Source organism: Coffea arabica, chromosome 2c, assembly GCF_036785885.1.
Source record: "Coffea arabica cultivar ET-39 chromosome 2c, Coffea Arabica ET-39 HiFi, whole genome shotgun sequence".
Lineage (NCBI taxonomy): Eukaryota > Viridiplantae > Streptophyta > Magnoliopsida > Gentianales > Rubiaceae > Coffea > Coffea arabica.
Window position 1 is genome coordinate 5,792,351 of NC_092312.1, and position 24,464 is coordinate 5,816,814.

The 24,464-nt window shown below is 37.4% G+C and overlaps 4 protein-coding genes across 4 annotated transcripts; all 4 read left to right on the forward strand.

The window, feature by feature from the left end:
* The first annotated feature begins 1,899 nt into the window (after nt 1-1,899).
* LOC140034948 (transcription factor MYB1-like) lies at nt 1,900-4,824 on the forward strand. The gene is made up of 2 exons (XM_072073866.1): nt 1,900-2,364; nt 3,636-4,824. The coding sequence occupies exons 1-2, from the start codon at nt 2,034-2,036 to the stop codon at nt 4,562-4,564; spliced, it is 1,260 nt and encodes a 419-aa protein (XP_071929967.1). The 5' UTR covers nt 1,900-2,033; the 3' UTR covers nt 4,565-4,824.
* A 5,553-nt stretch (nt 4,825-10,377) lies between these two features.
* LOC113725424 (uncharacterized) lies at nt 10,378-14,354 on the forward strand. The gene is made up of 2 exons (XM_027248567.2): nt 10,378-11,466; nt 13,736-14,354. The coding sequence occupies exons 1-2, from the start codon at nt 11,006-11,008 to the stop codon at nt 13,965-13,967; spliced, it is 693 nt and encodes a 230-aa protein (XP_027104368.1). The 5' UTR covers nt 10,378-11,005; the 3' UTR covers nt 13,968-14,354.
* A 4,902-nt stretch (nt 14,355-19,256) lies between these two features.
* LOC113730417 (uncharacterized) lies at nt 19,257-22,294 on the forward strand. Its single transcript, XM_027255081.2, has 3 exons — nt 19,257-19,667; nt 19,807-20,193; nt 21,437-22,294. The coding sequence occupies exons 1-3, from the start codon at nt 19,389-19,391 to the stop codon at nt 22,088-22,090; spliced, it is 1,320 nt and encodes a 439-aa protein (XP_027110882.1). The 5' UTR covers nt 19,257-19,388; the 3' UTR covers nt 22,091-22,294.
* Nucleotides 22,295-23,394: 1,100 nt separating this feature from the next.
* Nucleotides 23,395-24,309, forward strand: LOC113730418 (18.1 kDa class I heat shock protein-like). The gene has a single exon (XM_027255082.2). It carries the CDS (start codon nt 23,579-23,581, stop codon nt 24,065-24,067), a length of 489 nt encoding a protein of 162 aa, XP_027110883.1. The 5' UTR covers nt 23,395-23,578; the 3' UTR covers nt 24,068-24,309.
* Nucleotides 24,310-24,464: the final 155 nt, after the last annotated feature.

Below are 24,464 nucleotides of genomic sequence, written 5' to 3' on the forward strand. Positions count from 1 at the left end.
ATATAATTCACTCTCTCAATAATGTATAACTATATATATATATAACAACATTTTGTCAGCTCCATATATATGGTGTGGTGTGAAAAAAGATGTACGTGCAAGATGCAATGTGAACTTTACAATTTTTTGCAATCAAATCTTGGCTGTCAACCTTCTAGAACGATTGTTTTTTGCAACCGTCTGTACAGGTGTGGGCTCAATTGTATGGATGATCTAGCACGTGAAATTTTGTAAAACAATTATTTTGAGCCGAAACTTGAACCAAACGAAGAAGAGGGGTGACCTAAATCAGATGCGACTCGCACGCAAATTTCTTATCAGAGCCGGTCAACAAACATGAAACAACCAAAAAGAAGAAGAAGAGACGAGCTTTGATGGATGGATGGTTGGTGCACCTTGAAGACAGCTTAAGGCATGAGCGCATGAGCATGACCCAACGGCCCAAAATGGCCCAAAAAGCAAACAGAAAGAAAAGTGAAAGAGATGACGTCCATTACAATAGCCCGAGGAGAAGAGCTGTGTCGTTTCCCGCCTTTCCAGTTTGGGCTTCTAATGGAATTAAATTCCCATTAAGCTGTATAGCGGTTTGATGCTGGCGGTGGCTGGTCTAATTTTGTACTCGTACAAGAGAAGGGGGAAAATTTGATATCTTAAACATCTAAATATGTTTCAAAGAAGTTGTAACTAGTTTAAGACTTTCTTGCTTCAAAAACTGAAGTAAAGTTCAGTGATACGGTCCAAAATTACACGTAATTTATCAGACTTTGATGTCTATTATATTTTCCTTAGCATTCGTTTCATCTCAAACTGTGAAAGATGTTTATTCACAAAGAAATAACTTGTTTTTTTACTAATAAGACGCTGTTTTGTACACATCAATTTATTTGACATTGTTCAGATATACTCCTTTCGTCCCACTTTGATAGTCCTATATTCCTTTTTCATCTGTCCCAAATTATAGTCCATTTTTCAATTGAAAAATGTAGTTGTATTTTAATTTTTCTAAAATACCCTTATTCAATGTAAGTAGTTGCTACTATAAACCTACCCCATTTAATGAGAGTTGATTCTTTTTTTACCATCAATTTAAGTTCCCATAAAGTTGTACCATATTTAATGTGAAGGTATTTTAGGAAAATAGCAATCTAAATTTATTTTTCTAACAAAATTAACTACTTTTTCTTAAACTGTGTGAAAAAAGAAACAGAACTATCAAAGTGGGACGGAGGGAGTGTCTACTACCAACTTATAACTAAAATAAAACCACTACGCGTGTTGTTTCCAACTAACACATAGCAATGAATCGAGTGAATTTTCTACACTTGCTGTTTCAGCAAAATGCAGATTATTCGTTCAAAAACTAATGCATACAGCAGTGGTCACTTTGATTTTTGTGCACTATATCACTATCTTTCTGATTCCTAAAGACTTAAAGCAAAGCAGCAGTGTGTCTGAACGGAACATTTTTTAAATAATTTTTTTTTAAAAATATCTGTAATATTTTTTGATATGATGTATGTGAGATAAAAAATAATTAAAAAATATATTAATGATGCCAATAATTAAATTTTGAAAATAATCCACAATCCTAACTGTATTAATTAGTGTGTATTTGTAGAAATCAATCAAATTCGGGATATGTGTGTCCAATACCCGCGACCTCTCCGGTTCCAAGGCAAAATGGAGTCAACTACTTTCTCTCCCGCTTTCAAACTAGTCCGTTCACTTTTTAGAAAAGATTTAAAAAGAATAAATGAAAAATAACAACCGGCGGGGTAGTTACACGGCGTAGTTCACACCAATTTACTAAAACACCCAAAACCTAAATACGCAATTATCAGGCTCCTCCCGAAGCGCTATTGCATCTCTAACGGTTTAAACTTTAAACACCGAGGGCATTAGGGCACGCGCGTCATTTAAAAATAACTGCCAGACAAAACCGTCAATTCGCAGCTCACGACATACTTGCTTCATAAATCGAATCCTTTGTCCCTCTCAACCAATTTGCTGCAGTTGGTCAGTACCGAGGACAGATGACGTCAGCGCCGGAGGAAAACGGTTTGAAAATAAATAGCGCCGTCGTTGATGTCGATCAAGCGGTTGTTGTTGATGGCTGTGGAGATGCGATGGAAGGAACAACGGACGATGCTGGAGGCGGCGCAAGTGGAAGTGGAGGTAGAAGTGGGAGAGTGAGGGGGCCGTGGTCTCCCGAGGAAGATGCGGTACTGACTCGATTAGTGAGTAAGTTTGGGGCAAGGAATTGGGGATTGATTGCCCGAGGAATTCCTGGTCGTTCTGGAAAGTCTTGCCGCCTTCGCTGGTGTAATCAGCTCGACCCTGGCGTTAAGCGCAAGCCTTTCACCGGTATCCTCCTCCTCCTCCTTTGCCTTTTTCCAGCATTTAATTATTCTTATTTTACATATACCTTTTTCTCTGTCTCTTTGTAGGCATTTTCATTTTTCTCTAGAAGTCTCTGCATAGTTAGCCGTTTTGATTTTGCATTCCTGTCATAAATTTGAAACTGAGGGTTTGTACTCTGTACATTTGTTTTTTCTCTCATTCATCTTTTCCATCGTTTCGCAATCTGTTAGTCCTGTGGTTATATCTGGAGAATTTCGGAAAGTGGTTGTTTAAGTTAATGAGAAACTTAGTTATATTCTGCAGATAATGTGGTCCTATTTTATTTTCAGCTTTTGATTCTGATAAAGGATTCCAAGAACTTAGTTTTCGTTAGTCATGTGGTGGAACTGGCTAGGTAGCCGCCTTTTTCTTTCCCCCTTGATGTTCCTTTACCTTGGCTGCTTCCTTGTTGGATATTGGATGAATTTATATGGAAGAAAGGATTTATATGGAGGCTTTATTGCAAATTGGCTAGAATATTGGACACTTGTACATTTTGGTCGGAAGGGAGACAACACGAAAATTAGTTCTTGAGATCATTTGTGTTCCATTGTTTACTTCCATATGTTGAGTAACAAAGGCTTGTTATGTTAAGACCATTGCTTTGCCTCATAGTAGTTTGAGCATTTGAGTGTCACCAAAGATGAATTTAAACACTGTAGAAGTAGAATCAATAAAAAATGTGGGCTTTTACATTGACTGAGTTGTTCCTACAGTTCATTACCCAATTTTTTTCCAGGTGATCGAGCTCTGTACTGGATTTTAGTTGTACTCAGCCATAGCCCATAGGATAATCAATCTTAAGATAAACTTCTACTTGTAGACACTATGGCTATCTCAATAGTGCTTATGCTGCACTCAAGAAATGATTGTTGAAATAATGGATGCAAACTATGGCATGTCTAATCTATTTCTTTTTCATGATATTTGTAGGAAGTGGTAATGAAGTTCCTTGACTTGGATGCAATTCTGTTCATAAAAGTAGACTCATCTTATTTTTGGGCATGCATCTGTTTAAATTTTTTTTCTCTTCTTTCTTCTTTTTTCTTTCTCCATGCGAGTGTTAACATTTGTTTGGTCAAATGTTCAAAATTTGAGATGACCATTCTTTATGTATATCTCCGGTCATTTATTCTCCAATTCCCCAAACTGCCAAAAAATGGCTATGTGATTATTATATTGTATGACCATATGTTGTTTGCTTAGTGGAATCTCAAGAGCGGAAACTTTTGCAGATGAAGAGGATCAAATAATAATATCTGCCCATGCCATCCATGGAAACAAATGGGCCTCAATTGCAAAGCTTCTATCAGGTAGAACAGACAATGCTATTAAGAACCACTGGAATTCTACACTAAAGCGCAGGTTTTCCAGTATGAGTCAAAATGAGATGATTCAAGATGGCAGCATTGACACACTAGTGGCATCCTCAGGGGAAACCATGTCACCTGGACTTATTAACTCATTAAATTCCCCAAAAGAAGAGTATATAAGCCCCGTGGAAGAGATACCCAGACAGACTGAAGGAAAAGATCCAACGAATGGGGATCAGTTTTATTCTGACAATTGCCAATGTAATGTTTCTGAAAGGAATCAGCATTGTATTGGTGAAAAGAATTCTTCTAATATTCATCGTCCAGTTGCCAGAATAGGTGCATTTAACATTTATAATCCATCTGGTTCTGATTATGCTCTTCCAAGGACAACCCCTATGCAGGGTCCTCTAATCCGAGCTTCCACACCTGATTTTGGCTTCTTCACATATATGGAAGGTGAATTAGATGAGCCTGTGATCCCTTTGCAATGCAGCCATGGTTGCTGCAGATCGTCTGGCTTGGGCTCTTCTTTGAAGAAGAGCTCATTGTTGGGACCTGAATTTGTTGAATATGAAGAACTTCCCCCCTGTTCAGGTCATGAATTGGCTGCCATAGCCACAGACTTGAACAACATTGCCTGGATTAAAAGTGGACTTGAGAATTCATTGAGAGTACCAGAAACAGCTAGTGGCCCAATGGTGCCTCGGACTGTCCCTGTGCAAATGAATGCTCATGAACATGCGTTGCAGCCCTTGCACTTTGACAAGGTACAGCACCAATCAAGAGGAATCATGACAAATGTGTTTCCAGCCAAGATGCCTTTGCCAACGTGTATTTTTTCAAGCTGAATTTGAAGGCTAGAGCTAATGTTATAAGCTCTCTCTCTCTCTCTCTCTCTTAAATTTAAAGTGGAAATGATAATAGCTTCATTAAACTGAGTACAAGTTCATCTGCTGGATTATGGCAGGCTAGGATTATACAATCTTGTATAGAGCCTATGTTGTTTTCGGAGAAGAGATCATGTCCTTGCTTGAGATTGGATTCCTGATGCTTTATTGCTTTTCTGAAAATTGACCTGCTGAGGTTCCTTTTACCTTAGTTTTTCTGAGTCTTGTGTTTCTTTTTAGCTGCCACCGAGGTGGCATTCTTCTTGATTTATTCTTGTCTTATACCAGGGGAATATATTGGCTTCTTCCATAGAAACTTGATAATATATTGGCTTCTTCCATAGAAACTTGATTTCTAAGGTTAGCAATGATTTGAAACTTCTATTCAATGGCTAGCACCTTGCTTAAGTTGCTAGGTAGTTGTGCTTTCTTAACTTTTTTGGTACATGCTGCTATGCGTTTTAACTTTTAACAGAGACTTTTCTGATACATTTAAGACGATTCATTTTGATGGTCATTGTTTTTTTTTTTTTTAAAGTGCAATATTTGCAAGTTGTGGTAATCATTTCTTGCCCTCGTTTTTGGGATAAGATAACATGATGAATTTGCATTTGAGATCAAAGTTAAAGGACATTATGATAAGAATGAAATTAGAAGTAAAAGAAAATTACGATTTTGTAATAAGCATACAATTAGTAATCTTATAGGAAAGTGAAAGAACTAGTGACATGAAAGAAGAATAACATAAAAAGGAATAGAAAGTAATAGGAAAAAACAAACAAAGGAATGAATAAACGAAGAGAAAAAATAGAATAATAGTAGGGGACAAACTGCTCAGGAGAGGACAAAGTGCAACTGATAATAAAATTTATGAGAGTTTAGTGCATTAACCCTACAAGGCATCTATGCCGTAAAGAGGCAACAAAGACACTACTATTTAGCTCCGGTTGTGAACCCACTACTATTTCACAAAACCATATAGTACAAATTTGAGGGAAAGACACGTCCTATGGGTGCGCAAATTAAAAACAAAGTTTTTCACAATAAAAGGGTAGGAGTTTTTGTTCAACTTTATTTTTACAAAAGGGTGAAATTATTAGAAGTTAGAATTGCAAAAAAAAAAAAAAGGCTATTCAAAATTTATTTTGAAAGGAAGTTATTAGAAGTCACAATAAAAGAAGTTAAAATAAGTTGTTGAAATTAAATAGGGAAAAATTGTTCAAAAAATCCCTCACATTTCATCAAACGAATTTTTTCGTCATTCACTTTTAAAATTTTGATTTTATATCCCTTATAAGATCAAGTCAGCCAATTTTGGTTCCAACTTAAGTTTCCGACCATTTCTCAAATTGAATCACCATTTGACCTACATATGGTCATCTTTTAAGTGCAAAAAAGTCAAAGATTTTAGTTACAAAAAAAATTATCCAACCCACGTTTGTAGTTAAAAACGACCTGCATGTGGTCATTTGTAGTTAAAAAAAAAATTTATCCATCCCACATTCATTTTTTGCCCCTAAAAAAGATTTACAGTAAACAATTACCCGACCTACATTCATTTTTGCTCCTAAAAAAATGACTTGGGTCATATAATGGATTCATGTTAAAAAATGGTTTAAAACTTAAGTTAGGACTAAAATTAGATGATCTGATTTTATAAGGGATGTAAAGTTAGCATTTAAAAGTGAGTGACAAAAAAATTCATTTGACAAAATGTGATAAATATTTTGAATGATTTTCTAATTGAATAAGTATTCTTAGTTTAATTATTGTGGTTATATATATATATATATCCTTCTTATTTAATGATAAAATTGGAATATTAAATAATGATAAAAAAATTTTAACACTAAAAAGAAGCCTCATGCTTTGTATATAGAAAAGAAAAGATGTTTGACAGTTATCAAAAATTTAAGAATCCATTTAGATTACAATTTTAAGAAGTTTTTTATAAGTGATTGAAAATATGTTGACCTGAAATGTATAAATTTTGCAGTGAAAAAATGCAATATAAACAAGCCCCAAGGGTTTCCTTGAGGGCGTGGAAAAAGCTATGTTTTCAGAACCGGACCGGATATCGACTCGGTCGAGGTCAGGGGTCAGGGGTCAATGGGTTCGACCGGGGGTCGATAGGGGTCGAACCGGATGACGTCATAAATAAAAATTATTTAAAAATTAAATTATTGTATATAAAATATCCAATAACATATTGATATTAATAAAGGTATATTCATATATATTTGATGTTTCAAATATATTTAACAAGAAAATACAAAGAAATTAGAACAATCAAATAACAATTTAAATTATTTAATAAACATTAACAAGTTTAGAATTAAAATTATGGATTTAATTGAAAAATAACATCAAATTTTAGGACAATATTTATAAAGTATGAAATATTTGAGGTATATTAATAAGTTTTCACAATTTAGGGGGTCAAAACATAATATTAAAAAAGTTTGAACTTTTTTTACAAAAACTCCTGTTGGACCGGTTTTTCCGGTTTTGTACCGGTCAAACCCGATTTTTGACCGGAGTTGACCGGGTCTTGAATCTCCCGGTTCTGATGACCAACTCGGACCGGACACTTGACCGGTTCCCGGTTCAACCGGTCGGACTGGCCGGTCCGGTCCGAGTTTGAAAACACAGGGAAAAAGAAAGTGGGAGTCTTTCTCAATTGGTTGGTTCGGAGAGTCTTTTGAAATGTCACTTCTATTTTTAGTCATTGGAGCACAATTGCAACCGCTACCCTAATTAGCAAAAATAAATGCGATATAGACTTTACCAAACATTTACCAAATACGTGTTGAAACTTCAAAGGGACACACTGCCACTGTTCCACCGATCCCCCTCTTGAAATTGAACGACTGGAGTGTGGACAAGTGGGTAAATGAGCATTACAAATGAACGGCAGTTGATTATTGCATAGGCCAATCATACCAACCCCTTTGGCGGCTCGGCCCTTGCCCGGGTATTGGTTTCAAGTATCAACCACTATCAATGTCCAGAGGGTGGCTCCTGTCGGGGTTTCTATCCCACATCGATCTCGGGGGTTGGGATTTGGGTAATTAAGTTTCTGGGACATGCTCAAGAGTTGTCGGCTTTTGAGTACTGTTTTGGGATTAGGTTTAATTAAACAAATTTCGTTTCGTGAGAAAGAAAAAATGCAAGCAATTGCACGCGCAAAAAACAAGAAACTTTCGCTGTGGTCGCTAATGCGTGGGTCGTGGGGGGTCTTCACTTCTTAGTAGCAGCGGGTCATCGGGCTTGGCCCCTGTCGGGGTTTCTATTCCACATCGGTCTCGGGGGGTTGGGATTTGGGTAGTTAGTCCCTGGGACATGCTCAAGAGTTGCCGATTTTTGAGTACTGTTCTGGGATTAGATTTAATTAAACAAATTTCATTTCCGTGGGAAAAAAATGTCCAGAGGGAAAAAGATTCAGTCCTGACTCTCCTCAGTGTCCCCCTCTGAAACCCTTTGCAAGGAATCTGGTAGGACTACTCCTACTCCTACGCCTCCTACTTTTGCTTTTGGTCCGTCCAAAAAATTCTTCTGAATTTGTATCATCGGTCAGCTAGTCAAAGACGGTAGTCTTAATCCTTTTCCTTTTTTTTTTTTCGAAGTGATAATTTCATATGCCTCCCTTGAGATTTCTGATAATTTTACTTAGATCTCATGATATTTTAAAAATTTTACTTACTTCTCTTGTCCTCTTAAAATAACAATACTAACCTCAACATTTTAATAAAAATCCCTTATTGGGTATGCATGCACAAATAATGGGATTTATAATTATTTTTTTTCCTTTTCTCTTCTTCTTCCTCCTTTTTTATTTTATTTTTTTTGCCAATAATCCTATGTAATTGTAAACACTAACCCTAAATGTTAAACTAGTGACTTTTCTTTTTGAGAACTCTTAACGTGATCCAATTTTTCTCTTGTCAATCTTTTTTTTTTTGTATTAAAAGCAATACTGACTAAAAAAACGAGCACAAAACTAGCATCAAACTGATAGTTTCACGAAACCAAAAATCTATCAACTCTAAGGCATCATGATGACACTTTCTTCTCCAATTTAGAAAGAATAATTTTGGTAGTGATAAATATTTTATCACAGTAATAGAACTATTGTCATAATTGCTTATCAAACAATAGATTTTTATTGGCATTGAGAACTTGACAATCTTTTCTTATACATGTGCTAAATATATTGCTATTGCTTTAGAAAGTAGTGAACTTTATAAAATGGGAGTATTTTAAGATATTCATTTAAATTTTTTAACGAATCTAAAGTTTGGCTATAAAGTGTCAATTAGAGGAAGAATGTGTAATTTTTGAAATTTCAAGAGAGCTCAATAAAATTGTTAGATAGCTCGGAAAAGTTTGAAGAAATTATCCCATTTTTTAAAAGGAAAACCATGCTTTTGCTCAACTTGGATCACCAATGTCATAGAGTTGATTACATCCATGGGAAGTTTACAAAACAAACTCTACTTCCCTCGACTGATACCGACGTTTTAGACCACAAATGTGCAGGTACATTGTTTGATTTTTTCACACGTGAGGCTTTAATAAAGCCAAATTCTGCTAGCTTAGTAGCTTGGACCTGATACAATGGAAATGATCTGCGCTGTTTTTTTTCTTCACAATATTTAGAGCATCTCCTTTCATATGGAAATGACGGTAGTCCTAATCCTCTAGTAGCAGCTAAATATTTCTAACTTTTTGTCTGACCCAAAAAAAAAAAAAAAAAAAGTTCTAACTTTTTTTTTACGTGATAAAGAAAAGGGTCCTAGTCCCACGATTTGAATACGCAATGGTCAATTACTCGATTTTCCATGTTCATATTATAGTAGATTTGAAAATGAGCAAGTTGTGTACTTACAGCAGTCTGCAATCCCTTTTTTTTTTTTTTTTTCTAAATTTAAAAAAAAGTGATATTTCTGTCAACAACTAATCTTGCAAATTTAAAAAGTTTAAGGGAGCAAATTGATACAATTGATGATTCGTAATGATAAGTGTGAAATCATGACATAGTTTTAAAGGATCCAACACACTACTGTATTTCCAAGTTCTGTAACAGCTAGACATTTTCTTTAACCTTTTTGAAAGAAAAATTATCCCTACCTCACTCAATCAACATCAGCAATTTTCTTACACGCCCCTTCGGTCTTTAGGATTTTCATGCGAATAACAAACAAAATGTAGAAATCTCCCAAGTCCCAACCAAAAAATAAAAAAAGAGAGAAAAAGAGAAAAGGTATCAAAAGGTAGAGAAAGACGCAACAAAATCATTAGATTCGCCTAGAAAAACAAATTAGATTGGACTAATTGCCACAAAAAATTCTGAACTAGCACTTACGTCTAATTTTGCTGCGTCAGGACAAATTTACCATTACTGGATGGGTGAATTGAGACTTGAGCACACAGCAGATAAACCATCTTTTCATAGTCGGCAACGTAATTCAAGCAGCACTACTAGCACTGATTACTAAACAGTTGTGCTAGTTTGGTATGGTGAAAATTTCAAGAAAGGGACACAACAAAATTACTAGTCATAGTCCCCTTTTTATTTTCTTATTCCCGGAGAGGGCTTTCTTTTTTAATAAAATAGGAGAATTCCAATTAGCCAAATTAGAAGATGTCTGTATAAAACAAATTCATACAATGACACCCTCTTTTTCTTTTTTTTTTTTTTTTTTCATTTTCTTTACATTTTAAGCAGCTTACACAGGCCGAAATGCTGTATGCCTCAGCCCGCGATCCCATGCGGGCAAAGAGTATAGAAGCTTAACCCCCATTTTTATAGGCGTTTCTTCTCTAATTCAGCCGATTCTTTTGCACAAACTCTCCGCTAAAATCTCTTCTTTCCTTATTTATTACTACTACTTACTATTTATGTTGGGTGCAATTAATACTGTCGCACCATCAACCTGCATTTGAAGCCTTAAAGGTGATATTTACCTCCCGCGAAAGCAAGTAACGTGACCTGTGCAAAGTGCATCGAAAAGTTACCAATGTTAGTTGTCAAGATAATCAATAGCAAAATAGTGTGCTGCTAGGAATGGCAAGGAAGCAAGCAAACAGTGAATAATAGGCTTCTCAGTAGTTGTCTGTTCCAGTTTTCAACGGCATCAATCCTTTTTCTTTGAAGTGTTTTTTTTCTGCCGTGATCTCTTTTGGAGCTATCTCTGGCTACCTCCCCAGTACTATTGTCCGTGGGCTGATAGACAAAAGAGGGAAGAGCCCACTTTTTAGCCTCACCACGTTTACCTGCTCAGGAACTGAAAGAAGAACACTGATTGAGAGGGAAAGAAAGCTTCAATCTTTGCTTTACATTCATGATCTTGGTTTTGTATCGCGCTTACATGAGGATTCTCCATCTGGGCGTTTGCAAATATGGCAACTTTGCACCAGTCCAGTGTTGATTTGGAATCTGGTCATGGTGCTGGCGATGATGGCGGCTTTGAAGGTCGCCGCCATTCCCCTGTTGAGAATGGAGGAGGTAGCAGTAGTTCTTTGTGCTTTTCTGATGTGAATGATAAGTCATCGAATGAGGAGAAAAAGGTCTCTTCCAGTATATCTGGGACTGAGATTGTTGGGGTGTTGGACAACAAACATAAAAGGGGAGAATCCTCCGTTTCAGACTGTTCAGTCGTGGTGGATCTGGAAGCTGGGGGTCAAGAGACCGAGGTACATTTGCCCGGAAGTGAGAGGGATTGCAGGATTTGCCACCTCAGCTTAGATGCTGCCAATCGAGAATCTGGGCTTCCTATTGATTTAGGTTGTTCTTGTAAGGATGATTTGGCTGCTGCTCACAAACAATGTGCTGAGGCTTGGTTCAAGATCAAGGGGAACAAGTAAGTCACCCTGCCAAGTATTTTTCTTTTACCTGTGGATCTATATTTCTATGAATTTTGCTTCTCTCATTGTTAGTATTTCTGTCTACTTGTGTAGTTTTAGATTTTTAAGGTTACAGTTGCAACGCAGAGTTTTTCTTCTTCCCCCTCTTTTCAGTAGCGTGTGGAATTTCTTGGTGATTGTGTTTACAAGTCTCTGTCCGAGTATTGAACTAGTGTAATTACGTTTTATATAATATAACTTTGAAAATTCCTGGGTATTCTTAGATTCTGTCGAAGGACTATCGGCTATAGCAAAAAAATCCAGGGGAAAAGTAAAAAAAAATAGTGGTAGACTTTGCTTTTTACATGAAGTTAGAGGCTTATGGAATATGTGATGTGGGAAAAGGAAAAGAAAGTTGGGGTGGGGGGATACTGCAAAACAGACCGCGTTAATGTAAAGAAATTTAAAAAGTAATAATAATAATAAGGAAAAAATGTAAGCACTTTGGAGTCCGACTGCATCATGATTTCTTCTTGAGAGGGAAATCCACCACTTAGCTTGTACTGTGATTCCTCTATTCATATCCGCCTTTTACTTGGATTCATGCCTCGAATCTCCTAAGCTTTATGTACAAGGCATGGACTGCATACAATCTTTTTCACTAAGTGCTGAAATGTCATATTCCTTCAGGTTCAAGTTTGTCAAGTCTGTTACTTAGATGGAATACCAAAGAATGAAAGAGAAATTCTTCATTTCTTCCAGTTTGTTGGACTTTGGTAAATATTTGGACTCAACATTTTCTACTTTCTTGTGTAGGCTATAGGTGAGGTGGGAAACTTGTCAATGAGTTGTTGAGTCATTTCATTCTTCTCCATAAGAGAGGAGGTCGGCTTTTAGATTCTGTTAAGTTCTCCTTTAGGTTGGGGTTAGTATTTTTGTGGCAGTTTAGGATGCCGTAAAGAGAGTTTGAAGTATCAAACAGTTACACATTTTGGTCTTCTGGTGCCTCTGCAATGGTTGGCCATGGAGCAAGTCCAACAATTTGCTTAAAGAAAATCAGAACATGTGAAGCTGTAATAAGATGGCAAACGGAGATAGCTTTTCCACTTGGTTTTGTTATGAGCCTACTCTACTTTTGATTTGCCAAACCATTTTCCTTTACCCTATCATTGTAAATGTGGAGCCTTGAACTTTATTGTCATGTGTTTTTGCCACACAAAGCATAGCCGTCTTTTGGATAATATCTTGTAATGGTACACACCGTGTTGTCACTCTCTCTTAGTCCATACCCATTTTTTCCATTATAGTCGTCTACTTTAACTTCTTTGTCAGAGTAGTGGATTCTCATCCTACCCCTTTTATATTTCCTTCCATTCTTTGGCATACTTCATGCTCAAGAAATCTTCACTGATGTTAAAGTGAAAATCTGATCTAGGTTATAGCATATTTTTGTGGAATCTAGTAGGTTTTACATAGCTATTGCTTTAACGGCTCTTTTCCTTCTCAAGATTATGTTAAATGCTAAAAAAAAAAAAGGACAGTATGTACAAGTAATAAGCCCTGGAGAAATTTGTAAACATAATTTGGAAGAATATTGTAAAATGCTAATTTTCTGGTTCATATAGTTTTTGTAACTAATCGATATTATAATCTTATGGAATATGGATTAATAGGCCACGAATTGGGATAACTTCTTTAACCATGGTGTTCTATGTACTACATTTCTCGCAAGCTTTTTAAGTCAATGCTAGTTCAAAATGTCCAAAAGGCTGTCAGGGAGTGTAAATCCTCCCGAGTCCTTGTTATTCTCTGCTTTGTTTTCTTCCCTTTCAACATGAGAGAATAAGGGGAAGAATGAAATTTGTTAGCGTTCCATCGTTATCTTAATTATGTCATTTGATTAAGTCACAAGTAGCATGTTTGCCTACTTCGGAAGTACCTCACTAGGAAATATGAAACTTTTGATTATGAATCTTATGCCCTGTCTACCTCAAGCAAATATAAACGTTCTCTGAGCCCACCAAGGCTATGCATCTCCAGGCGTATGATTTGTCTGGTAGCAACCTCAAAAGGAGTCATTGGTGTTTGAGCGTTCAAGTTGAATTCAAGAGATATTGTTGGCGTACAACCCCTTCCCCCATTCCTCCCTTTTTCAATTTGAGTCTGAATTTTTTTAACAGGGTCCATTCCTGCCAATGTGTAGTGTTGGACATTAGGAGCTTTAAGCTAGATAATTCTTTGGTCTATAGTTTTGCATTTTTGGTTATCAAAAATCCTCCTGTCCAGAACCTGTGAGATATGTGGATCAATTGCACAAAATGTTGCCGGTGCAAATGAAGCAGAGTTGTTGGAGCAGTGGAATGAACCAAGCGAGGCTCCCAGTGCAGCTGCAGCACCAGCACCTCCATCAGAGTCTCGAAATTTCTGGCAGGGTCATCGATTTCTGAATTTCTTGCTGGCCTGTATGGTTTTTGCATTTGTGATCTCCTGGCTGTTTCACTTCAATGTGCCCTCATGAACGATGAGAGCGAGGCCAGGATTGTGAAGCAGGGTACCCGAACTGCTATCGGATCTAGTAGCATCTAAACTTTACGCACCTAATATCATGGACGGAACGAAGTAAGCATATTCTTTGCTCCTGTTGTTTATAATAGCTAGTAAGAGAAGTAGAGCAGATTTTGTGTTTTATCTTGTGGTATGATGCTTTTATATCTCGTCTTGAAGAATATTATTATTTTTTAGTTCCTAGTAAAACTATTCTGCCGCGGGCATTTGAATTTATCGTGCCATAGTCTGTTGACATTTTGTCATGGTTTTGAACAAAGAAGTTGTATACTTAAATTACATGTGGAATTAAGTTCTCCGTGTTTATCTTGACAGATACAGCCGGTTACTATTTTGATCATTTGATTTCAGGATATTTTTGGTTAATGGTGGTTTACATGTTTAAGACAGAGTTGACATTTTCTACTGATTCAAAGATTTTGTGGCTGGTTCGACCAAATAGAATCCAAACTGAATATATTTTCGATCCCGTGGATGGATATGAGGTAGAAAATTGGTCCCTTCTTATCATCCTCTTTTTTTTTTTTTTTTTTTTTCCGGTTAAATACAAAAAACTCCCTTCTAGTTTAGCCAATCGCACGTGTTAACCCTTTATAGTTTGAAAACTTACAATTTAATCCCTATGGTTTGAATGAAAGTGAAACGGCTAGTTTTCTTGTTAGATTTGACAGCCAACAGGTTAAAATTATTTGATTATTATACAATAAAACATATAGGATTAATCTTTTATACACTAATAGTATATACATTTTTATCATCAAATACATGACACATAATTCTAAATTTAAATTTGTAATAATTTCATCATTGTTTCGTTGCAATAATTTGACTATTAAATTTAACGGAAAAAACCAACGGTTTCACTTTGATGCAAATTATAGGGGTTTAATTGTAGATTTTCAAAAGATGGGGAGTTAACTTGTACAATCACCTAACTACAAAAAGGTTTTTTGCATTTAACTCTTTTTTTTTTTTTGGGGCTTCTGGACTCTGGTGTTAAAATTGAGCAGGCAACTAAGATAGCTTAGAGTTCAAGTTATACGTACAATTCACTTGAGTTTGTACTTGGTACCCATGGACAGCAAATGGGCAATGGTTGTGTGCGTGGATGTAAAAAAGCTCAAAACTTGCCATTACAATCCTTTCTCGGTAAATTTAACATCTAAAACTTGCAATTACAATCCATATAATGCTATTTAGTCAATGGTGTCGTCAGCTTCGCCTATTCCTTGGCGCCTATGCTCAAAATCAGATTCAGAAGTCTATTGGCTACGAATGCTTATCAAGTTGAGTCCAATTTAACTGATCTCTCAAAACATTTGTCTCTTCATTAGAGCAAGCAACTGTTGGCATAGATCGAAGGTTCCGACGTGGTACAATGGTGCAGTTAAATAGTCATGACGAATACCCAATAACAAGGGAGTTTTTAACGGATGCTCAATAGACACTTGTTAAGACACTTATATTTTATCCAACCTATCATATATATATAGTAATAATTACTATTAGTTTTCCTTGTATTTATACGCTTTATATAATTAATTCCCTTACATTTCATTTATACGCTTTTCTTAATTAATATTATATTTCTAAAAATTTAACACCTAAAATACATCTTAATAATATCCGTTAGACAGAGCAAAAAAAAAAAAATCATAGTCAAATGCAGAGATTACTATCTATGAGGAGGAAAAATTGGAGGTGTTCTTAATTCCTAACTACAGACAAAATCTGTCTTGATCTTTACTTTACAGGTTCGCAGACGTTTGACTTTTTTAATATCGAATTTTTTTAAGGAAAGTGATCAGCCAATTCCGGCGTAAACTAAAATTCAATATACGCGGGATAGTAATCGATTCCTGTACGTGTGAAAAACTTCATTGCCGTGTGAAAGATTTAAATTCCATTAGCATCAACCAAAAAAGAAAAAAAAAAAAAAAAGAAGAAAGCAACAAAAAGATGATTCTTTCTGCACGTACTATTCAGCAGTATTTAACTACCGCAACCTGAGGTCAAGAGAAACGGATCCGACGAGCTTCCGGATGATGCATTATATTGTTGCCTTTTCTCGTATGAACGCAGATTGCCCGTGATTGGGCCTCATGATCACAAAAGTTCATGCCTGAATTGAATTGAGCAGAAGATCCGGTCCGATGGGGCGGGTCAGGGAAGTTCAATTCATATTTCCCGCCGTATATTGCGGAAATGTTGCGATTTTAAATTAGATTAGATTCACATAACACGCAACGGGAATGCCCTTGACTGGATTTGGTGCCTCCCCCTCTGCTACTATATCCGAGTGCCTATTTATTACATCGGTTGGTGTTATTTGGAAAGTTTTCTGAATACAATAATTATGATTGTATATATTCATAGAATAAATTGAAGTATACTAATCTAGAGGTCAGACAATTGATTAAAAAAAAAAAAAGAATAGCTATTGGAAAAATCTTTGTGAGGTAACCAGCATTTTGAATAAATTCACTATCCTTATTGTTATTTTGTTGGGAATGCAGCATAGATGTGTTTCCAAATCTCATAATTAAGCAACTAGTATTAACATCTACCCAAAAAAAAAAAAAAGAAGAAGAAGAAGATGATACTGCTAAAGAAATGGGATTTTGCTTTAGAACATAATAAATGCATTAAATCAACACCTTTTATTCCAATTAAAGATTTAGTAAATCTTACCGCTTGATTGCTAGAATGGAATGGCAAATTATTTATTGCAATAGAAGTGATATTCTTTCCTTTGTGTGATATCGTTGAACTTAATTTTGACTAATTTGGCTAAGTTGGTGGGGGGGGGGGGGGGGGGGTGGGGGATCCCTATTTGCTACGTTATGATCAATTCCTTTTTCAAAGGAAGGAAAAGTGAGTGGAGTCATGGCTATCAAAAGTAGTAACCTAAACCCTACCCACTAAATAGTGAATTAATGTTACTAATCCAGAGTCCGAAAGCAGGTACTTGGCTTTTATTGTCCACTAATGACTAATGTAACTGGCTTTATTGTCCACTAATGACTAAGGATTCACGTCCTGCCTACCATTTTCTATTCAGCTATAAGTTATCTGTCCCAAAAGTATAGTTGAAATTGAATTTGTTCTTGTTACCGCATTTTCTGGTTGTTTTTTTAAAAAAAAAAATTTACGCATAAATATGCTTTTATACTGCGTATGAGCTAAGTTACTCATGCATATATTACAAGAACTTGCTGCCACGTTTGTTATTCATGAGCTAAGTTATTCTTTTGTGAGTTACTTTTTTTTTTAAAAAAAAAAAAACTTTAAACAAGTGAGGGTGGGACTTAGGAAGCAAGAGAGGGGTAAGAGAATTCTTTTCTTTTCTTTTTTTTTTGGTGAGCTACTTGTAATTATAAAAATTGAAAATAAAAAATACTTGTACGCAAGAGTGTGCGAAGGCTTGGGGAAGGAAAAATCCTAATTTATTACAAGAGGCTACCTATTGCTGCTCTTGTACTGTACTTGCTTTGCTTGCCTGCCAAGTTACAATAAAATTTGCAATTTTGACAGGAATAGGCCAGCCACCGAAAAGGAGTCACAGAGTTATGGCTCTTGGCATAACATCAAATCATTGAAAACAAAATGAAAATTGTTGAATGACGAAGGAGGAATTCTCAGTAGTGTGCAGGTCACAGCTTGATCCCGTAGATATATACAGTATCTGATTCATCAGTCGCCCAATCCACAAGACATACCACGCATAATTCTCGATAGTGTACAAGTCACAGCTTGATGTTGACGTCTGCGTGATTCCCAATTCAATTCGTTTTTTTTTTTTTTGGAAGCATACCCAATTCATTTTTTTTTCATTGAACACAGGATCCGCCTCAACAGAACAGGCTCTACTATTAGGAAAACAATGGCTCAATGGAAGATTAATTAAGCTTGATCAGTGGTCAATTGACTTCATGATATTCTGATGATGGATCACGTATTAACAACCATTCCATTGACAAAAGCTAATGGCTCAATGGAGGATGTTTTGGATTTTTATGATGATGAAACGTGCGTGGCATCTCTTGACCTTTTCTAGCGGAAGTTAGAGATTCGGCTTCTATAAACCTAGATTTCAGAAGAAATTTAAAAGATCGGCAACTTTTTGGATCTTTCCAGGGCTTATAAACCCAAACCCAACCCCCCAGAACCAATGTGGGATGAAACGTGCGTGGCATGATTGAAGACTTTTTAATTTGAAGCAACTTTCGAAAGACGCCCAGCAGCATACGTGTCACGACGAAAGAAACAAGTTGCATCCGACTTTATAACCTACGATACAAGAATTAGGAATCAGACATGAATATGCCTGCAGATGCACAATTAATTCCAGCAAAAGCTGATTGGAATATTGGATTGAGTGTATGCGGCAATTTCTATGATATGATCCAACAGCATACCATACAAGTAGTGGTCGGTCGCATGCATATGCATTGCGATGGTTCCGGCCGACAAAATTTATTCTTAATGCATGTCCAGAGATGTTTTGTTGTATTACCTATCCGTTTCTTGATGCTCTGTGCTGGGCATACGACCTAATTAAAACTGATTCAGTTGGCAAACCATATATCCATCCCCTAATCAATCCTTTGCATCAGGCAAAAACACACAACTAATTACAAGTCAAAACAAATATCAAAAAAAAAAAAAAAAAAAAAATTACAAGTCAAAACAAATATCAAAAAAGAATTATGTGTACGTTGAAAAATTGAAAACCATAACCGAGTGGAAATGTGTCCAGGTTGTCCAAAAAGAAAAAAAAAAAAAAGGGAGTTAGTTGAAGATGTCAGGGCAACCGGAAGTCTATTATCCATATAGCCAATTCTGCAGCGAGAGATATCATATCACACACTACTGTGTCTTTATCAAGACATTAAAATCAATCAAAATACATGTCGCCAATTTCCCCTTCTGGATTCCACAGAAAAAGTTAATCTCAATGAATTACCCCAAACAGTAAAAGATTGTTTGAGTTTCAGTGGGGAAGAAAAAGAGATGCGAATGTGTGTGTGAGCGTGCGGTCACGACGCTGACAAATAGTAGCAGCACGTTGGTTGGATTGGAGGCGGCCCACGGTCGGTTGGTCGTCCTTTGCTACTCTATTCAGTACTTAGTAGTATTCAACAGCTGCCACCCCCCCCCCCCCCCAAAAAATCCCCCCATACGTACCCTCCCTTTCAATCAAAGACAACATTTCTTCCCTCTTTACTTCCTTCCTTCTTCCCATTTCTCCCAGTACCAAACGCAAGAAAAAAAAAACAGAGAGAAAGACCCCATTTAACTTCCCAACCTGTTCGTTCCAGACTCCTCTTCACATCTTACTCTTTCTTAATTTGCTTCCCATACACAATTGGACATGAGGACGCTGTGCCCCAACTTGGATAGAGAAGATGCACTGGAAACAGTGCTTGAAGTTCCCATCCCGGAAGAGATTTTTGCTTCCACCAAGAACAGGTCCTGGCAAAACGTGAAATCCTGGATGAAGTCCCATACTGAAAGGTCACCTGTTTCCCTCTTTGGTGGCCGAAACACGGAGATTCAGCTCCTGCTCGGTGTCGTTGGCGCTCCTTTAGTCCCCCTGCCCATCTGCTCTGATCGCTATTCTTTTAGCAAAAGCATCAAAAACCACCCCATTGTAAGTCCTTTTACTACCACTAAACCTGCGTTTGGTTTTCTACCAGAGTCAGAATTAGAATCAGCGATAACTTCTCCATCACTCAGTACCGATTCCTTGTCACGTATCACGAGACTTATAATTCTGTTAATCCTTGCAGGAGACTTCAATGGCTAAATACATAGTGCAGCAGTACATAGCAGCTGCGGGAGGAGAAAATGCTTTAAACTCAATCCATAGCATGTACGCGATGGGAAAAGTCAAGCTGGCCACAACAGAAGTTGTTGCCGGGGAAGGTCTGAGTATGAGCTGTAACAACACGAGCAACGGTAAGGCTTCGAAGCTCAAGAGCACGAAAGGTGGACCAGGGGAAGTGGGAGGATTTGTGTTGTGGCAGAAAAGGCCCGATTTATGGAGCCTGGAATTAGTGGTGTCTGGTTGTAAGATCAGTGCTGGTAGTGATGGCAAGGTGGCTTGGAGGCAGACCCCATGGCATCATTCCCATGCATCTCGCGGTCCACCCAGGCCTCTCCGTCGTTCCTTGCAGGTACTTTTAGTAGTGTTTTTTACTTTTCTTGTCCTCTTTTAATTTTACGTGTCACCTTTCCAAATTTTGTTTTCTTAATTGTCTTTAACAAATTCGCTTGTAATTTGATAGTTGCTTAATTGCACTTAATTGCATAAGAGCAAGTAATTATTTGAGTAGCAAGAATTGAACCAACCGGCAAGATTGAGGAGTAGGTCACTCCTTTGTCTTGAACAACGAAATTGAGGTCACTCTTCATCAAAATTGTTGGGTACTATTGGACCCTCTTACTGCAACCAAACCAGTGTGAGATAAACCTAACAATTTCTGTCTCACACATCGACCTTAGGTTGGATCATATCTTCATTCTCAAATCTTTATCGAGAGGAGTTAGTTGTGACGGAACTCGATAATAATATTGAGTGCTGTTGAATTCTCCACCCCTAAAAACTAGTTCAAGAAGTGAGGTTTTCTTCACGCTTACAGCTGAGTATCATGTCCTTGGACGAGGAATGAACCTAACAAAAGGTAGGTGTGAACGGGAAAATATGCATTGGATGTTTGAAAATTTTTTCTCAAAATGGACAGTTCCTCCGTTTTTTTGTTATCTTCAGAGGAGGAAGGCGCAGCATCGCTTTCATCTATCTGGAAAACTGGAACCTACAACAAAATCCAATTGGATGCTGACTTTAATGAGGACTTTAAAAAGGTCCGGCTCCAAGTCTATCGGTTTGAGTTCCACCATCCACGTTCTTAACCACCCAATAAACCAGTTCAATTCCAATCTTTTCCAAGTCTATCTTCTAGTGGACCCAATTCCAAGTTGGACTAGCTTAAAATAATTCTTTCCGCTTTCCGTTGGAGTACAATCATCGTCATCAATTGGTCTATGCCCATTTTATGCCGGTATGAAAGCTCCTTCATTTGGTCCAAGCAAAAGTTGTAAGAATTGCATTTACACGGTCTGGTAAAGCGTCAATTAATTGGTGCACATCAAATTGGATCAAGTGGTCCTCCCCCTGCGGAAATGCAATTAGCTAATCAGGCGGAGGACTTCACTGGTTCAGGCCCATTTCGTGGATCTTGCACTGTCTTAAGCTGGCAAATCCATTTGACTTAATTGTTTTTCTTGGTGCTGGATGGAATCTCTTGAAAATTAAGCTAATTTTCAAGATATAATTACTATTGAAGATAAACTATGCTGTGGGTTTATTACTATTGAAGAAATTGAGCTAATCGATTCTATTGAATCATCCTCCAACAGGGTCTTGATCCAAGGTCCACGGCCAACTTATTCTCCAATTCCATCTGCACTGGTGAGAAGACTGTCTATGATGAGGATTGCTTTGTACTAAAACTCGAGGCAGATCCTTCAACACTCAGAGCCAGAAGCAGCAGCAATGTGGAAATAATCAGACATAGTGTTTGGGGCTACTTCAGCCAAAGAACAGGCCTGCTACTCCAGCTGGAAGACTCTCATCTCCTGAGAATAAAGGCCCCTGGAAACGACGTTTTATGGGAGACAACAATGGAATCCACGATACAAGATTATCGGACTATTGATGGTGTTAATGTAGCCCATGCTGGAAGAACATGCGTATCGCTGTTGAGGTTCGGAGAAAACTCTGAAAGCCGCACCCGGACGCGGATGGAAGAGGTTTGGACGATTGAAGAAGTTGATTTCAACATAAAGGGACTCAGCATTGATTGCTTTCTGCCTCCAGCCGACTTGAAGAAAGAAGATGAAGGCTGTGGCATTGTTCCTAGCAGCAGGGTATCACGAAATGCAAAATCGCCCTTCAAGGTTCGACCAAATGCTTCTTCTAGAGTCAGTGCAGCAGCAAAGAGTGCTGCAAAAGTTGCGGCCATCGATGAGGATGATCTAGAAACAATCGAAGATGACGACGAGGAATTGTAAATTTAGCCTGTGGTTATTTTTGTACATACAGAACCACGGTACAGGACACTGTATGACATTATTATAGATGTGTCTAGGATGCGTTCGAGTCGAGTCGAGCTTGAGCAGTGCTCGAGGTAAAATAACTAAACTCGAGATCTAACTCGAGTTCATCGAACTTTTAGAATTCGACCTCGAGTTCGAACTCGACATCAATTTACGTTACTCGAGTTCGAGTTTAATTAAATGTAATCAATTCAAATCAAGTTCAATCAAGCATATTCGAGCTCAATCAATCCTAATCAAACTCACGTAATAAAAATTAATATTTTATATATAATTTTTAATAAAGGATATTATTGATATTTTACAATAATAAAAATTAAAATATATATTATAAGAAGGTCAATTAGGCTCGTCGAATTTCCGAATGCAAAACGTTAAAACTCGAGCTTGACTCATTGCTTCTATCAAGCAGTTCGAGCTCGAGCTCAAGTTTGATCAAAGCGAGCTCGAGCCGAGCTGCTGACCAAATAGTTTGCGAGCTCGGTCAAACTACTCAGTCCAGCATCAATCCTAGATGATTTAGAATTCAAGGATTGAACATCACAAGTATTTTTTTTTCTAAAGTTGTTTCATCTATATATATATATATATATATCTTTGAGATAATTCAATGCTTCTCGGGCACCAGCATGGTAACTCGATTATTTGGGCTTCCTTTATTTTATTTTTATCACTTAATCATTAGAATATTCGATAGCGCTGATACACCCGAATATAGAACATGAATATGAAAGAGTTACACTAAATGGAGGGAGTCTTATCACACTAACAAAAAAAATGTGCGTTAAAAATCTATTGCTCTACTGCTAGAAAGTAATCAATGTGCGTTTGTTTTAACTTGCACCCCAATTTGATTGATAGGTCAATGTTTACGAGCTAAGTGAAACGAATTTGGTATTTTCTTTAACAAAATATTTGCCAGATTTATTTATTTTTATTATTTTTTAACAATGTAGATATCTAAACTATTTTAGTATTAGTCGGTGGGGCACCACTTTGGCGACATCAATGCGAAATATGACGAAAGTCGAACCCCTAATTACTGTGCATTAGAAAGTGAAAATCCGATTTTCAGAAAAAGTTTAGTGTGACAAATTCATTAGGTACCAGAAAATTCCAAATTTTTTATGCTCTCCCCTCAAAATTGAAAATACTACCCTATTTACTTGAACCATAGACATTTTTTAATGGGCACACGAGTAATGTCGGCCAAAAAAAAAAAAAATACTATTAGCAATTAAACCGATAATGAAAAAGGGCAAATGAAAAGATGCGAGACAACTTGTTCGAGAACGTTCTGCAACTCGCACAAATTTTATCCAAAACACCATGTAAATAGTGGCCAGGTCCGCCAATTACCTTCTCGATCAACCCGTTGATTTTGCACTGCAGATTTCGCTAAGAGAACAACCCGTAAACACTCCTAAGAGTGAGAGGAAAAAAATGTCGATGGTTCCAAGCTTCTTCGGCCGCCGATCCAGTACTCCCGATGAAATTTGGGACCCATTTCAGGGCTGGCCTTTCAACTCCGACTTTAGCCCATTCTCCGGTCAGCTCCGCACCACCTTTCCGTCCTCCTCATCTGAGACTGCCTCGTTTGCCCACGCCAGCATCGACTGGAAAGAGACCCCAAATGCCCACGTGTTCAAGGCGGACGTGCCGGGGCTGAGGAAGGAGGAGGTCAAGGTGGAGGTGGAGGACGAGAGGATCTTGCAGATCAGTGGGGAGAGGAAGAGGGAAATCGAGGACAAGGGCCACACGTGGCACAAGGTGGAGAGGAGCAGCGGGAAATTCATGAGGAGGTTCAGGCTCCCTGAAAATGCTAAAGTGGAACAAGTCAAGGCATCGATGGAGAATGGGGTTCTGACCGTCACTGTCCCTAAAGCAGAAATCAGGAAGCCTGATGTCAAGTCCATTGAAATTTCTGGCTGATTTCCGAGTCGTCGTTTCTGTTATGTCTGCGTCCTTGTCTTTCTTTCTTTTCATTTTTTTCCCGTCGTACTAGTGCTTATGTCCATAGTAGTAAGTTTTTAGGGTCCAATTGGCGAATTCCGTCAGTGGAATGGATGTGGATGCGTTCGCTTCTGTTAGTGCTAGGGGAAGCGGTGGTGTATCTATTACTGTCTAATGGCAATCAGAGAATGACTCGAACTACGGGTTATAATTTGGTAGTATCACATTCTCCCTTTTTTGGACTAGTTTCTTGTGAGATTAGTGACTTTGCATCTAAGTTTCAGGTATCTTTGGAAACTGGATAATGTTACAACGCAGTAACTAGCTAGCAAATTGGATCGTCTAATTTGTTAATAATTGATTATTATTATTTTTT